The sequence below is a fragment of the Homalodisca vitripennis genome, chromosome X (genome assembly GCF_021130785.1).
Source record: "Homalodisca vitripennis isolate AUS2020 chromosome X, UT_GWSS_2.1, whole genome shotgun sequence".
In the NCBI taxonomy this organism is placed as follows: Eukaryota; Metazoa; Arthropoda; class Insecta; order Hemiptera; family Cicadellidae; genus Homalodisca; species Homalodisca vitripennis.
Window position 1 is genome coordinate 143,349,892 of NC_060215.1, and position 18,159 is coordinate 143,368,050.

The 18,159-nt window shown below is 39.6% G+C and overlaps 1 protein-coding gene across 2 annotated transcripts in view; it reads left to right on the forward strand.

The window, feature by feature from the left end:
• The window catches only part of LOC124369961 (rabankyrin-5), a 114,833-nt gene that overhangs the window by 74,301 nt on the left and 22,373 nt on the right, over positions 1-18,159 (forward strand). Inside the window, exons 12-13 of one of the 2 annotated variants that reach the window (XM_046828189.1) lie at positions 1,306-1,431; positions 2,237-2,357. In XM_046828189.1, coding sequence (XP_046684145.1) covers positions 1,306-1,431; positions 2,237-2,357 — 247 coding nt within the window. The remainder of the gene's footprint in view (positions 1-1,305; positions 1,432-2,236; positions 2,358-18,159) is intronic. The other variant, XM_046828190.1, reaches the window with a different exon arrangement.

The window sequence follows — 18,159 nt, forward strand, 5'->3', positions numbered from 1 at the left end:
GGTTGCACTACAAATACTTTATACAAAACTGTGATAAAATGTTCAAATGTTAAATCTATTATTTTTATAATTTCAATATTCTAGACATCCTGTGTAATGTAAAAGGTACCTAAAGTAACTTTTCTTGCTTTTTGAAGAAAACAACATATAAATTTCAGCTTGAATTACTGTCTGAAAAAGCCTTAAAATTACAGGAAAAATTCAAAGTAATGCTAATTTCGATTGAATTATCCAGTTATTACCTATCCAGTTGTTGTTTACTTGTTTCAAATTTTGAATAATTTCTTTACAAATTACATTTACAAAGTGATTATTGAAAAGGTCACATAACTAACGGAAAAGGACAAATTATCTATACTTAGCTTAAATTCTCGTTAATTTACAGTGTTCAGATTGTTTCATACTTCACTATTTATTATATTTCAAGTTTTTTTTTTTCATTGCATTAATAGTTAGATATCTTGTTACTACTGTAATGTTTCTAAGCAGAGTTAAGCTTCCTATTCAAACCTTTATTTTCTCTTTTAGCTTGTTAAATAATTTCTGTACTATTGCACGACCTGCCTATATTATTAATCTGAACGATTCTTCTTGTTCTTTCTCTTTTCTCAGATCATCATTAAAGCAGTGAAACTTATTACTCATCTTCATCTTAATTTTTGCCTATGGAAAGCATTCATAAAATATAGCATGAAAGTTCATATAAAAACATTACATTTATATTCAGTTTGGTTGTTACACATTTACTTATGCTAGCAATTTTTTTAAATTTCTTATGTTGTAATCAGAAAATGATTTACAAGTTTTTGTACTCAAGTTTTGTTTTTTACCACATTTACTTTTTTTATAAAGAAATCTCTAATAATTCAAATCAATCTTGTGTAGATACCTGTAACTTTAGTATAAACTTCATCAAAATAAATTAAAATATTATCAGTGGTACTACATGAGTTTGTCATTCTGGTTGAAAAATCCATTAGATACTCAAAACCATAACCGTTCATTGTACCTTGCATTAATTTTTGATTACACCGTAACTAGAATTTATTATCTCCCAGTTACGGTACTGAAGTGCAGATTAGGTACTGTTAGTACGTACGGTGAGATCTCTTCTGTTGCTAACACACTAACGCATTCACCTGTGTGGGGTTGAGTTGAATTAAAAAAGTCATCATTTACTGTAAAGTGAACATTTTGTGTCAGTTCCTTAGTTCCTCCTTCATTGTGGTTTGGTCTGGAGGTGTTTTTCAGTGGGTCGGATGATGTGTCAACCGTGTGGTGGTATGAACACAGCAATTGTTACAGTTACAGCCGAGGACTCCAAGGATTCTGTAGTCGCTAATCTGAATCTCCGAGATTCTCAAGGAAATACTCCGCTGTCCTTGGCGCTTTCACTCGGAATGCAGAATATTGTGGCCGATCTCATCCAAGGTACAGTGAGCCGCAGTAGAAGTAGCAGTAGTCTGTAGACTTGTCGGTGGTTGTTTGTCTGATTGTAAGGTTAGGTTGGTAGAGTTCCATGCCGATCAGGGTTTCAGCACTGCTCTAGTTGTCGCTGGGTAAGTATTGTTTCAATTGTTGCCTTGTAGGAATGAAAGTATCTCCCGCGATATTTATAAATAGTATTACGGTTTTTCTTTATCTGTTAGACATTACAATGAACTTTGTAGAACTTTTTGTATTTTTGCTTATATTGATATATAATTTTGTTTAATAGTTTAAGTGATTGATGTTGTAAATTATCTGTAGTCTACAAATAGTTGAGTTTTTATGAATGGTGTTCTTGTGATATCCATAAGGTGTGTTCGTAAAGAAGGGTGAGTATGTGAAATTCCAAGGAATGTGGTTTGAAAAGGAAGAAAACTGAGGTGAGAATGTAGATGGTGATTAGAAGTAGAATTTATAAACAACCCTAGCAATTCTCCATGTCAAGTTTATTATTATTGCTTTGTTATTTATGTCAGTACAGTTTTTTAGGACTTTGAAAATGCTACAAACTGAAATGAAAGAATAACTATACTTTACTGTTCTCAAGTTATAAAAAGTCCACTTTTCATAGAAATATGATGTCTTGATTACACCATCTATTAGTTTATTAATAACATTAAAGTAAGTATTATTTGTTCTATATTGAATTTTACTACGTAATAAGTGTATTTAATATTCTGAACCATCTTTGTAGTTTGAAACGTTTCCTTAGTTACGCTTCAGCTGATTATCTGTAAATAAATTATAGGAGGTGCCGATGTAAATATCCGCAATGCTGAAGGCTATACGCTTCTACATCAGGCCATTAGAAAAGAGAATGTGCAGGGCGCTATATTTCTCCTGAACCAGGGCGCGAACATCGATGCCAAGTAAGTTTTCAACCTTATTGTTTCTACTCACGATTTTTTTAGAAGAACTTTTCCAAAATATAATTCTTGAACTTTTAAACTCTTGAGTTATTTCATGTTTATAAAAACCATAACCTGGATGGATATAGACCAATAATACATGGTATTTCCAAACTCTTAAAACAACCCTTTGAGAAGTTGTCCCTTTAGTTATATTATAATAAATGTCAATCATCCTATAACCATAGGTATATTTTGATTTGTTAAATGTCTATATGTGATATTTACTACAAAATAAATAGTTATCAAAACAGCTGTACCAAATTACATCCCATTTGGATGAATTGTTAATCTTGTTTAGGTTTATTTGTGTAAATTGTTTAAAGCTATAAAATACATCTACTTTATAATGGCGAGAATTCAGAGATTTTTTTTTTTATTAAATGTAAAAACGATAAACTTTACAAAAACTACAAAAGAACAATTGCGCGTTTCTTTATTCAAATTCATAATTGTTTCGCTTTTTAAAACTGGATAAAAAATAATTTTGCTTTAACCATTTTTGTGCATATATTTCCTTTCTAAAGTGTAATTATGAAACTAAAATGTAAAATATAAATAAATATCAGGATTAAACATAATCCTCATATTTATATAATTTTATTAATTGAACAATCTGTTTTGCCTAGTTAAATAGTAAATTTTGGCTATTACAACTAGTGAACCAATTGGTTGATAAAACATTAAAACACTTGATTATGGCAATATAAATTAAACATGTATTTAAAATCAAGAAAATTTTAAAATTACAGTTAAATGTCTGGGAAAGTAAAACATCTGTTATGAAAATTGCAGTAACTCTAAGTAGTAGAAGAATATGTAATTAAAAAAACAGACTTATGATCGTTCATAAATGTGACCTTGAACCTTAATACACACTTTATATCAATTCATTAACACCTTCATTGTGACTACTGTCACGTACAGACTTTAAAACAGCCAGGAATAGTAGTATTGATATGAATTCACTACATTCAATGTGTCAAACTATGATACATCTCTAGCTACAGAATGTGTTGTTAACACCTACACAGCGACACCTGTCATGTATCTACTTTAGGGTAGCCGGGATGCTATCAGTGACTGTCCACCGCAGTCAATGTGTCAAACTATGATACATCTCTAGCTACAGAATGTGTTGTTAACACCTACACAGCGACACCTGTCATGTATCTACTTTAGAGTAGCCGGGATGCTATCAGTGACTGTCCACCGCAGTCAATGTGTCAAACTATGATACATCTCTAGCTACAGAATGTGTTGTTAACACCTACACAGCGACACCTGTCATGTATCTACTTTAGAGTAGCCAGTATACTATCAGTGACTGTCCGCCGCAGTCAATGTGTCAAACTATGATACATCTCTAACTACAGAATGTGTTGTTAACACCTACACAGCGACACCTGTCATGTATCTACTTTAGAGTAGCCGGGATGCTATCAGTGACTGTCCACCGCAGTCAATGTGTCAAACTATGATACATCTCTAACTACAGAATGTGTTGTTAACACCTACACAGCGACACCTGTCATGTACCTACTTTAGGGTAGCCAGTATACTATCAGTGACTGTCCGCCGCAGTCAATGTTGTGGCGTGACGACCACACGTAATTTAGTTTAAAAAGTTCTCGGATTCTAATTCGGACACGGTGATGGAAACTAGCCCAGGTTGCTGTAATAAAAATTCTCTCCTCGGTTGGCCAAATAAAACAATTTAGTTTATTGCGAAAACAATTTGAATTTTATTGCATAATTTAGAATCAGTTGAACAATTACAAATTTAGAACGGGAGAGAGAGCGATTTCACGCGAGCTTGACGCATTCAAAACCCTGGCACGACTGCGACTCAGAACAACGAACTCCAGGGAGCAGCGTTGTTCCAGACGTTACCTCAGCAAATTCCTGCCTGTTTACCACCCAGTAACTGCGCAGCTGCTCTGGGTATGGAAAGTTACCAGGCTTACTGCTGACAGACTTGAAGTTACAATTCATGTGCTGAATTAAAATATATATCTTCTCCACCTGCACTGCTTAACCTAATAAGTCTGGCTGCATATATTCATTACTCGTTACTACAATTAAATGTTATGCTGAATAAAAATAAAATATATTACTGATAATTTAATATTTTAAATTGGCTGATTAAGACCGCATACGATGTTACCGGTCTGGTCTTAGAACTATATGCTGGGGTCGTCACACTCCCCCCACCTTAAAACCATACTTGTCCCCAAGTATGAGGAACCATCAGCCAGCAGCCAGAAGAAAATTCTCTAATCTGCAGGGGAGGATCTCTGTCCTATCCTTTAGCAAGAAAATCTTAGTATATATTCATTAATTACCATGCCAGCTGTCACTCAGTAGCCTCAACTAAACGGAATTTAAATAAACAATTGAGTTCCCTAAAAAGGCAGAAATTTCTTTTAATTAAAAAAAAGTATGCAAACGCGATACGTAATTCTTTAATTCGATCCGATCGCTCGCTCTCTTCTCAATGATTGAACACAAAAGATTTCAGGGTTACAACACATATATCATGGTATACTATGATACTAATTCAAGACCAGTCATTAACATCAGATAACCATTATCTCTAATGACCCAAATGCGACTACCTAACCATTAACACATTTAAAACAATACGTAGTACAAGGGAACTAACCAGTGCTTCTAAACTTAATCTAAAATACTTAAACATTTCAAGTTGAACTACAACACAACTACATTTAATTAATCTGGTTGAGCACTCCCGGATAACTATGGTTTGATGGGTTTAATTTTAATAATTAAAAATATTAGTTGATAACATACCACATTTTGCAGAGCCTAATTAAATTTAAAATAATTATAAAGTGGTAGTCTTCTTTGTGAATTTTGAACGCTACTCCCCCATTCCTGGTTAAGCCTCGTGGGTTTTCACTCGGGGCCGGTTTCCTCAGTCACCCCTACTATGGATTATAATGGAATTATCCTAAGTTAGTTCACTTGTACATCGACTATAACACAAAACCATTATAATATACACAGCCAACAAGTAGCATGTCATGAATGACATCAAACTTAACTAACAAAATAAATCATTAAGAAACATCCTCAAGAACAGTACAAAAATTGCTAACATCTTAATTGTTCTTATTAAGCTGCTAAGGCATCGACCAAACCATTACAGTACTACATTCCATAAGGGCCCTGACAAAAAGACTTAAAACTAGTGGCTCGACCCAGTTTAGTGGGTGGCCGTTACACTGTAAATGCGAGGGGGGTCTCTGGAAAAGTGGTTCAAAAACCTTTCATCTTTTAAAAAGTTTGCGTTGACGTTCTTCTGAACATCCAACAACTGGAGGACACATTCCTCACACTTCTCGACCTTCTTCAGTTTCATGGCAGAAACAACAACAACAAAAAAACTAAAACTAAAGGTTCCACCCCCCACGCTTGGTTTTTAAGGGCATTGTGGACCTGGGGGCTCCCCAAGGTTTTCACCTCGCTTACCCCTGGAAACAGGGTAGCTCACCGAGACCTTCCTTCTACATTTCATTACATTCTACTGATGCCTTAGAGCTTAAAATTAACCTAAGCCAAACATATTCATATAGAACTCACAATTCACTTATAAGAAAACTAACAAACAACTTACAACTTTACTACATCGGCCAGGCTGGAGACGTTACACCGCTTAGTTGGTTGCGCAAGCCAACTAGGCAGTTGCGACAAGTTAGTCTAACAATTACTGTTGAACGCATGGGCATCAAGCCAACAATGGGTTACACAGTCCAGAACTTTGGGGTAAAGGTAGGATCAGGGTTAAGGGTATGTTTGGATGGCTGGCAGGTCCTTCCTGTGCCCCATGTGGTTGTCTCACATGTTTATTTTACTTACGTTTTGTCAATCGCTTAAAATTTTAGCCAAATATCGAATAATTTGGAAAATTATAATTCCATAATAATAATAAAATAATAATAAATTCTGCCTGATCAGAACACAAGATTAGTTACAACATTCCACAACACTACAATTTTACAAATTAAAACGTTACATCTAAAAACATGGTTACATCAACAATCACCAATCTAACATAACTACGAGTATATTCCTTAATACATCTTCCAGTGTCTCCTTTAACAACTGTCCCGTGTGCACACATTTCTCGAACACAATTTGACTAGTCAACCGTAACTAACACAAATCGATCATTCCTTACTTAAGTTCTTTGAAAGATTATTCTGTCACAGCATTAACACGAATGTCTGGAGCAATCGGTATGGAGTTTGCCAAGCAAAACTTTCTCACCATACCACAGTGAGTTGAGGGACTCACACTTATTCAGAGTATCGTTACTCACAGTTACAAAGCTTGTATCATGTCCCGCAGTCGCTCGAGATTAACAACTTCGACTGCCTCCACGTTCTGTTCAACATCGTTTATCTCTCCAGGGTTCACACCCTCTTGGTCTCCTTCAGGACTGTCTAGTGACGTCAGGCCTCTCACTTTTGCGAAGACCTCGGTCAGAGTGGCGGAGTGACGCTGTCGGCGACGGTTCCGGCGACTCGACCACCATGCCATCACAGGCATAACAAATCTGTAACACATGTACACAAGCATCAGGGTTGACACTAACCCAAAACTACCAGCAGCTGCCACTTTTGCAGCATAAAATCTTCGACCAAACAGAATGTGGGACTTCAGATGATGGACTACGTCCTCCGGACGGTACTCCTTAACACCTAATGTGCCCAGCCGTTCGTTCAGTCCCTGCAGGACTTTCACAGCCGTTTCCTGCTCAGAGCTAAACAGCTCCTTCTCCTCGCTTGTGTAAATTTCTTCCACATTTGGAAACACAATTTCACTTATCTGTTCTGAGAACACAGAGCTGCCGTGAATACGGGCAGGCACCTTGAATTCTTCAGAGACAACATCACACATATCAATTCCTCTAAATTCACCGACCCCCTTCACTACCGCGGAAGTTATATTCAGGGTCCCGTCACTAGTTAGACAGTTCAAAGTCAATCTGTGCTCCTCTGAGGCACTGTATATCCATCGGCTTGGAGTTTTGACAAGTACCGGGGACCTTAATCCCGATATTAATTTTCTACCACAGAGCCTCACTTGCTCGTAATGAAACATCTCAACCGCACAATTTGGTCTCTTGCTTACGCTTAACAGGACATTCGATAACGGGCAAACAATCAGTTGTTCCCCTCGACACTCTCGGTCGAACTCCAATTGATTGTACATCGAGTACATCAACCGATCCTTACTGATCAATAATTTTTGGGTACCAACTTCCCACTGGGTCCATACTTTGAGAGAGGCATCATACACCGGATAGGTAATAATATCATATAATTGGAACATCTTATTATCGTTTGAAAGAGGCAACCTCATCACTACCCTTAGGGTGTGAATCGTTGTATAACTATGAACAACCACAGCAGAATAAAATTGATGAATATTTTCTAATTTAACAGGTGAATACAATTTAGTCGTTGGAGGTATAACCTTTTCAATTTCCTTCAAAATTCTTAGATACTCATGATGTGTTAGTAAGTTACTGTCAACCTTCCCAGCTGCTAAGCTCTCAATTGCTTGATGGAATTTAGTTATCTTTCGTCTTGCACTACTTACTGTTTCTTTAGTATCCGAAAGCGCAGAACTTAACTTCAAATATTCAAAAAGAGTTTTTAACTGATAATGAGCAGCATTTGCTTGTGTGAAAATTTTAACCATTTGTTCATGCATATTAGAATGATATTCTTTCAATATAGAAATTACGTTATTTATTGTTTTTGCATGTGATACTATTTCCGCCTGCATATTTGCTAGAACAGTCTCCTGCTCCTTAGCTTGATGCACTATTTCCTCGTTGGTGTTGTACAAATAATCCATTTTTCCGTCAATAATTTCTAAATCGCTATTCTCAAGTGTACCAAACAGAAACTTTAACACATGACCTCCTGCATCTACTAAACCTCGTTTCCCACGTCTTTGTGGTAACAGTTTTATTAGATCATCAATTTCATTTAGGTATTCACTAACTGACTGCTGTAATAGCACAAATTCGTAACGAAATCCGGCTTCCAATTGAATTAATGGAGAGTGTGAACTCATATTTTCATTAAGTAGATCTTCGAAAAATGTATTAAAATGATTCTTTACCTCATTTACCAAGATACTTAGATTTCGGGATTCCTCTTCAATCTGCGTCAAGTTGTACTGCAACGTGACCCTCCAATGGCTGTCCGTCAGCAGCACATCTCTGCCTCCTTCAAATATGACCCCTTGCTGGAAGCAGCTTACTACTCCCAGGATTAGAAAAATCAATCCTAAAACAGAACTTCAAATTTATATCGAGTTTTACCTTTACAACACGAAACACCAATCCCATAAGCATGTCAAGCACTTCCCACTTGTCAAAGCACCACCGATATAATTCCCAACTATGGCACATAGTCTTCGAGGCGTGCTGGCCTCCTTTTTACACGTGGCAACCTATTTCCCGTACGAGGTGTGCCAACACTTGGTACAGGGATACCATAATCTGCTGATGGTGTTCCCTCACCAATACAGATATTCGAGTCTGGAATCTCGATATCGCCAACATCGTCGTCAACGTGCACTTCCGGCACCTGGTTCACCTTGGTTCTACTCACGTACGGCTTTACTCGATTCACGTGAACCACGATTTCTCTATTTCTCACTTTCAAAACTAAATTCAACGACGATAACACCTTGACTATCCTGTAGGGACCCTTCCATAGTTTTGACAGTTTCTTCACTCTGTGACGTCCGATACTCGGCACGTGCAGCAGAACGTACTGGCCTTCCTCGTACAACGAATCCTTCACTTTCTTGTTGTACTGCCTTTCATACTTGGCCCTGGCCAATGCCTTACGTCGCGCAGCAACTTCATGGGTTTCCTTTAACTTCGCGCGCAGAGTCTCTACATGATCACCAAATACCTCGTTATCTTCTGTGATAGTCAAGTCACCCTCCATAGGAGCTTCCATTTTTCGCCCAAACAACATTTCGTTATGGCGAGAGAATCCCGTAGCCTCATGGCTTTGACTGTTATAAGCCATAGTTATATATGGGAGATATTCATCCCAATCAGTCTGATGACGGTTCACAAAGTGACTAAGCATTTTGGCAATAGTCGCGTGTACTCTCTCTAGCCGACCATTACTCTGTGGGTGAAACCCTGTAGTCTGGATTTTCCTGATGTGCAAGAATTTGCACAACTGTTTGATCAGGTCAGAGGTAAAGTTCGCCCCTTGATCTGTAATCAAAGCCTTGGGAACACCAAACTTAGTAATCACTCTCTGCACTAGGGCTCGAGCCACCTGGTCTGCTGTTTGGTCAGGCAGTGGTATAAATTCACAATACCGTGTGAAAAAATGATCCATCACACTCAAGATGTACACGTTTCTCGACTCACTGATGGGCAAGGGCCCTACTATGTCGGCTGCCACTACTTCGAAAGGAACCTTGGGCTCGTTAAACAACGTTCCAAGGGGGGCCTTTGCCTTTCCATAGTTGGTTCGTTGACTACAACTGTGGCACGAACGCACATAGTCTAATACGTCCTTATCCATGCCCTTCCACCAGAATTTTGCCTTAATACGGTCTAACGTCTTAGCCACCGCTGCATGTCCCGTCGTTGGCAGGTCATGGTTCAACCTGATTACCTCACGAGTAAGAGATGAGGGGACCACAATCTTCTTGTCACCTCCGCTCACTCTGTACAGGATCTTTTCTGGGCTCAACTTAAAACACTTGGCCTTCCTTAACTCTTGACAATGAGGATCATTCTTTTGATGCTCACGCAGTGTGGCAAGGTCAACCACAGGGAGCTCGTCCCTGCGAGTAGCTGCGCACATAGCTCTACTGAGAGCATCAGCGTTGGTATGTCTCTTTCCCGGCTTGTGTTCCACGGTGTAAGTGAACTCAGCAAGCCTCAACGCCCACCTCATTAGTCTACTACTTGGATCTTTCAAAGATAACATCCAGTTTAGTGCTGCGTGATCTGTCACAGCCTTAAATTCACGGCCTAACAAATAACATCTAAAATACTTTGTAGCCCATACTAAACCTAGCAGTTCTCTTTCGGTCATAGAATAATTCCTTTCAGCAGGAAAAAGAGTGCGAGAAGCGTACGCGACTGGATGTTCTTCTCCATCTACTTCTTGGGACAATACAGCCCCTAGAGCGTCAATACTGGCATCAGTAGCCAAGGTGAACGGCTTACTGAAATCGGGGAAGACCAACACTGGTGATGAGACTAGCTTCCACTTAAGTGTCTCAAACGCAGTTTGGCACGCCCGATCCCAATCAAACTCCTTCCCTTGCTTGGTTAAATCAAAAAGAGGTTTCCCAATGGCAGCAAAGCCTTCTATGAACCGGCGGTAATATCCGGCCAAACCTAAAAAGGACCGTACATCTTTTACAGTCTTAGGTACAGGGAATCCCTCTACAGCCTTAACCTTTCCTGGGTCGGGTTCTACACCATGGCCAGTTATTACATGACCCAGGTAGTTAACCTCGCCTACTGCAAATTTACATTTACTGAGTTGCACGCTCAAATTCACATCACGTAGCTTACTCAACACTTCACTCAAATGTGACAAATGCGAAGCCAAATCTTTCGAGAACAAGATAATATCGTCCAGATACACTAAACACTTTTCCCCTTTTAATCCCATAAGAACTGAATCCATCAGGCGCTGAAATGTTGCAGGCGCCGTAGACAGTCCAAAGGGCATACGTAGATACTCATAGTGACCTCCTGGCACATTAAAGGCAGTTTTCGGTCGACTTTCCTCATCTACCATAATCTGATGATAACCACTTCTCAATCTCAAGTCAAGTGTAGTATACATGGTACAACCTCCCAGCGAGTCAAGTGTCTCAGCGATGTTGGGTAGAGGATATACATCAGGTACAGTCACAGCGTTGACTGCTCTAAAGTCTACGCAGAAACGATATTTCTTACTGCCATCCACAGATTTCTTCGGGATGATGACTACAGGCGACGCCCACGGGCTATGACTAGGAGTTATTATTCCCTTGTCCAGTTGGTCTTTAATCAACTCATCCACTATGGGTTTCTGATGAAATGGAACCCGATAAGCTTTCTTATAAATGGGCGCAGCATTTCTCGTATGGATAACGTGTTTTACGGCCGATGTGCATTGCAGAGGCTGGGCCTCACTATGCGCAAACACGTCCCTGTATTCCTCTAGTACTCTTTTAACCTCTTGTCGCTCGGGTAGTCTCAAATGGCTAAGTTTTTCATCTACACATTTATCAAACGATTCGTATTCTTTGATAGCTAGTCCTACTTGCTTCGTTGTCACCTCTACATCATCCAAGATGGTCTTCCGCATCAACTCTGCGAGTTTCAGCTTTCCCTCTTCATTGAGGTGTAGCCCATGCTTGGTATACAAGCGCCTAGCAAACCTTCCTCGCATCTCACAGAAGGACATCCTTCCCCGTCCCTCCCAATTGGTTCCTTTTACGAAGGATCTAAGTAGATCATTCGCTCTCTTCAGATCTCCTATTACATTCTTGTCGAACCTATCAGGAATTCCCATAATTACAATGCGAGCATCCCACTTATTAGGTATTGCTTGAAAGGCTTGTTGTAGGGTGCGCGAGTAAGGAGCACCTGTATCCACGTCGTTGGTTCCTGCCATCACCAGTACCGTATCACCCTGAGTCAGCTGTGCAATCTCTCTTTTAAGATTACTCATCGCATCTTTAAGCTTACCATTAGGTACAAACCACGAACTGAGCTCAAAGTTCCCTGGCAACCTCTCTTCCAATAGCTGCTGAATTCCGCGACCGTGACTATCCGCTATCAAGACTATCTTACGTTTGACCTTATCTATCGTATCGTTACTAACTGATTCCACTATTCCAAATTTAGAATTTACCGTAAGGGATACTTCTTCGCCACTTACATTCACAGCCTTCGCCCAACATTTATTGTTCACTATTTTCGTTAATACTCGTGCCAAATACACGCCCTGTATGGTAAAACCCACCGGTTCGACCACTACATCCGAACCCTCCAGATTATCATTAGTCGTAGATCCAAATTTGCTTAACTTCAACTGAACCAGTTTTTCACTCCGCGCGGGTATCGTGACATCTTTAGCGTTATACACGTAATTCTCTATACAACTGTCCTGGCGTTTAGCCACTCGGACAACCTCAGGTGTCGTAGTAGGGGCCTGTGCCTTTTCGTGGCGCGGCGCAACTACTTGCCTACCTGAATCGGGGACACTCTCACCCTTGTGCAACCGATTTAACCAAATGTCATTTCCAGACATACGGAGAACACCTTCCGTGATGTCTATCGATGCACTTCCCTCTTTCAGAATATCACAACCTAACACGGCTAAATACCCACGGGGTAGGTTACTCACAACAAAGTTCCCTTTCACCGGCACACCCGGCTTTAACATCAAAGTCACTTTTTGTCTGCCGTAAATCTTCAGAGTTCGTCCTGAAATTCCCCGGATAATCAAGTCAGGCTTTGTCATCGGAGCTACAGCGGCTCCACGTTTGATGAGCGACACCTGAGCACCGGTATCAATTAATATCTTCCCCTCGGCATTATCCACACGCCCCATGGCAACTAGTTCCTCGGCTAAATCTTTCACAACCGGAACTATCCGTATTTCTTTATCTACTCGGGCGGTTTCACGACTCTTAACTAAGGCTCCTACTCTAGGTTCACAAGTGTTCTTTCCAGTCATTACATTTCTTTTCGTCGCCTTGGCCTGCGGTTGTGGCTCATTTACTCTCGGGGACGGGTGGCGGCGACTCCACTGGCCCCTGCCCCGTTTCCCGACTGACTAGCACTAGGAGTGCTGTTTGGAAGTTTTACGCAACAATCCTTTTGTCTGTGCCCTGGCTTATTACATCGCCAGCACCTCAAGTCATTACTGGGTCTACTAAATCCCCTATTGTCCCGACACTCATGAGACGTGTGCCCCGGATTATGGCACCGATAACAAACAAGGTCAGTTTGAAAAACCTTCCGTTCATCTGTAGCGCAAGACGGATCTTTCGATTGCTTCAAAATGTGATCAATTGCCACCGCTGTAGTGACGGCTTCTCGGATGTTAGTAGGGAATTTTAGTCTCGTCTGATCACCAACGTGTCCAATAAGACCTCGGGTAAAAGCATCCAAAGCTCTACGATCGGCTTCTTCCCTTAGTGCAGCATTAACTTCTGGATTTGCAGTGACTCGCACTGTCTTTTCATTTAATGTCCACACTCGATCAGCAAAAGCTTCAATCGTTTCACCCCTCCGTTGCTGTATTACAGACAACTGCTGGAAGTAACAATCTTTCGGAGCTTTGTCACTAAACCGTTGTGTCAAAACTTCTTTAAATCCCGCATAAGTACTCAACCGGCCTTGATCCTCCGATCGAATAAAACTCAAGGCGGTTCCAGCCAATCTCAATTTAGCAACCCTTAATTTTTCGTCGTTTCCCCAATGACTTAATTCACCGACATTGTCGATACTCTCAAAGAAGTGGAGAACAGCCTCCGGCTTTCCTCCATCAAAGGGAGTGATCGAGTCTACCATGTCGAACGTAGGTCGTTCTGTATGACCTCGCAAAGTTTCCTCCAACATGGTGTTCAGGTGGTCACTTCGATCCAACCTAGCATGACCAAGAGTCTCCAACCGTTCAGTTACCGCATCAATGGCTTCCTGGAGGTCCATTTCTTGCCCTCCAATACTAACGCGACCAGTCATTGTCAATCAGTTCAGGCACACTTACTTTCAAAAAGTGGACAAGTCCCAACTTAGTTTTCCAAAAATAATTTTAAAAGATTTTTCTCAATTAAATTTTCAATTAAATAATTATGTGCTCTCTCCCGTTTGTGAAAAGTAATTAAAATCAAGAAATAATTTTAATTTATCGACTTGCAATCAATCAATCAACTTTCAATTCAGCTCTAATCAATCCACTTTTTGTCTAAGTCCTGAACACTAATCAAATACGAAGTTACACCACGATTTATTCTAAGTCAAGACAACCTACTATGTCTGAGCAAAGAATAATTCCAATATTTCAATATTTACTTTTCCTTCAAATTACCCAAAAATATTTAAAATACCTTTTAACTATCACTCAATTCATCACGAATGTCGAAACCTATTCCACAAAATTTAATCTTCTTTCTTCGTGCCTGTAAATAAACTTAGCAAACTAACTCAATCAGGGTTTGCTGGTTCCACCACGGACGAGAGGAAGAATTTAAAACATAATAAAAAAATCAAAAGTCAAAACTTTAAAGTTAACCAAAAGTTTAAAGTTTAATTATAATTTAACTATCATCAGATGAACAAGTTCCCAAAGTTTCAACAAAATATAACCAAGTCCAACTTTAATTTTTCAAAAATATTTAAATTTATAATTTATTTCACTTCCCTTTAATGACTACTACCCCTTATCTTCCTTCTCTCACAACGTGGTTAGCCTCCTACCCTGTACCGGTACCTTTGAGTTAGCCTAACCAAGTCAGAAAGGTTAGGTTATCAACTAATTTGTATAATTAAGTTAGTTTTAGAAGCAGTTAATTTAGGTTAATCGGGTTTTAACTATCAGCACATTAAAACCTTAGAGTGTACGTTTATTTTTGATCAATATTACGTATAAGAATTGAATTACTGAGGGACTAGTCCAATCAAAACAAAGTACTACTGAATAACTACTCAATTATTCACAACTACCGAAATAACGATTGTCGAGATTCAAGTAATCGACAACCGAATGCCTAACAAAGAATATAACTAGTTAGTAATGTCGAATGGAATTGTGGGAGCTTACAACAAGTATGGCGGACTATTAGCGTCTATTGTTCTCAGCCAATATGGCGTCTCTATTACAAGTATTACTTTAAAATTCAATAAAAATTAATCAAAAAAAGTTTTCAATTAGTTTTAAATTTAAAGCATTAAATTACCTTTGACTTAGTCACCTCGTGATTTCAACAATTTCAAATATTACGTTTTATAGACAGTTTCTAGGCTAGCATTATTCTACGGGCAGAATAAAAATTACTTACCCATCATCCTTGTCCCGGCTTCTTGCACCAACTTTTCGATTTCTTCAACGAAACAAAGAAACACTAATTTATTTTTAGAAAGATGAACCGACCGACAGAACCAACTGACACAACCCCACACCTGACACCAAATATGTGGCGTGACGATCACACGTAATTTAATTTAAAAAGTTCTCGGGTTCTAATTCGGACACGGTGATGGAAACTAGCCCAGGTTGCTGTAATAAAAATTCTCTCCTCGGTTGGCCAAATAAAACAATTTAGTTTATTGCGAAAACAATTTGAATTTTATTGCATAATTTAGAATCAGTTGAACAATTACAAATTTAGAACGGGAGAGAGAGCAAGAGAGCGATTTCACGCGAGCTTGACGCATTCAAAACCCTGGCACGACTCCGACTCAGAACAACGAACTCCAGGGAGCAGCGTTGTTCCAGACGCTACCTCAGCAAATTCCTGCCTGTTTACCACCCAGTAACTGCGCAGCTGCTCTGGGTATGGAAAGTTACCAGGCTTACTGCTGACAGACTTGGACTTACAATTCATGTGCTGAATTAAAATATATATCTTCTCCACCTGCACTGCTTAACCTAATAAGTCTGGCTGCATATATTCATTACTCGTTACTACAATTAAATTTTATGCTGAATAAAAATAAAATATATTACTGATAATTTAATATTTTAAATTGGCTGATTAAGACCGCATACAATGTTACCGGTCTGGTCTTAGAAATATATGCTGGGGTCGTCACAATGTGTCAAACTATGATACATCTCTAGCTACAGAATGTGTTGTTAACACCTACACAGCGACACCTGTCTTGTACCTACTTTAGGATAGCCAGTATACTATCAGTGACTGTCCGCCGCAGTCAATGTGTCAAACTATGATACATCTCTAGCTACAGAATGTGTTGTTAACACCTACACAGTGACACCTGTCATGTACCTACTTTAGGGTAGCCAGTATACTATCAGTGACTGTCCGCCGCAGTCAATGTGTCAAACTATGATACATCTTTAGCTATAGAATGTGTTGTTAACACCTACACAGCGACACCTGTCTTGTACCTACTTTAGGATAGCCAGTATACTATCAGTGACTGTCCGCCGCAGTCAATATGTCAAACTATGATACATCTCTAGCTACAGAATGTGTTGTTAACACCTACACAGCGACACCTGTCTTGTACCTACTTTAGGATAGCCAGTATACTATCAGTGACTGTCCGCCGCAGTCAATGTGTCAAACTATGATACATCTCTAGCTACAGAATGTGTTGTTAACACCTACACAGTGACACCTGTCATGTACCTACTTTAGGATAGCCAGTATACTATCAGTGACTGTCCGCCGCAGTCAATGTGTCAAACTATGATACATCTTTAGCTATAGAATGTGTTGTTAACACCTACACAGCGACACCTGTCTTGTACCTACTTTAGGATAGCCAGTATACTATCAGTGACTGTCCGCTGCAGTCAATATGTCAAACTATGATACATCTCTAGCTACAGAATGTGTTGTTAACACCTACACAGCGACACCTGTCTTGTACCTACTTTAGGATAGCCAGTATACTATCAGTGACTGTCCGCCGCAGTCAATGTGTCAAACTATGATACATCTCTAGCTACAGAATGTGTTGTTAACACCTACACAGCGACACCTGTCTTGTACCTACTTTAGGATAGCCAGTATACTATCAGTGACTGTCCGCCGCAGTCAATGTGTCAAACTATGATACATCTCTAGCTACAGAATGTGTTGTTAACACCTACACAGCGACACCTGTCTTGTACCTACTTTAGGATAGCCAGTATACTATCAGTGACTGTCCGCCGCAGTCAATGTGTCAAACTATGATACATCTCTAGCTACAGAATGTGTTGTTAACACCTACACAGTGACACCTGTCATGTACCTACTTTAGGGTAGCCAGTATACTATCAGTGACTGTCCGCCGCAGTCAATGTGTCAAACTATGATACATCTCTAACTACAGAATGTGTTGTTAACACCTACACAGCGACACCTGTCTTGTACCTACTTTAGGGATAGCCAGTATACTATCAGTGACTGTCCGCCGCAGTCAATGTGTCAAACTATGATACATCTCTAGCTACAGAATGTGTTGTTAAACACCTACACAGTGACACCTGTCATGTACCTACTTTAGGGTAGCCAGTATACTATCAGTGACTGTCCGCCGCAGTCAATGTGTCAAACTATGATACATCTTTAGCTACAGAATGTGTTGTTAAACACCTACACAGCGACACCTGTCTTGTACCTACTTTAGGGTAGCCAGTATACTATCAGTGACTGTCCGCTGTAGTCAATGTGTCAAACTATGATACATCTCTAGCTACAGAATGTGTTGTTAAACACCTACACAGCGACACCTGTCATGTACCTACTTTAGGGTAGCCAGTATACTATCAGTGACTGTCCGCTGTAGTCAATGTGTCAAACTATGATACATCTCTAGCTACAGAATGTGTTGTTAAACACCTACACAGCGACACCTGTCATGTACCTACTTTAGGGTAGCCAGTATACTATCAGTGACTGTCCGCCGCAGTCAATGTGTCAAACTATGATACATCTCTAGCTACAGAATGTGTTGTTAAACACCTACACAGCGACACCTGTCATGTACCTACTT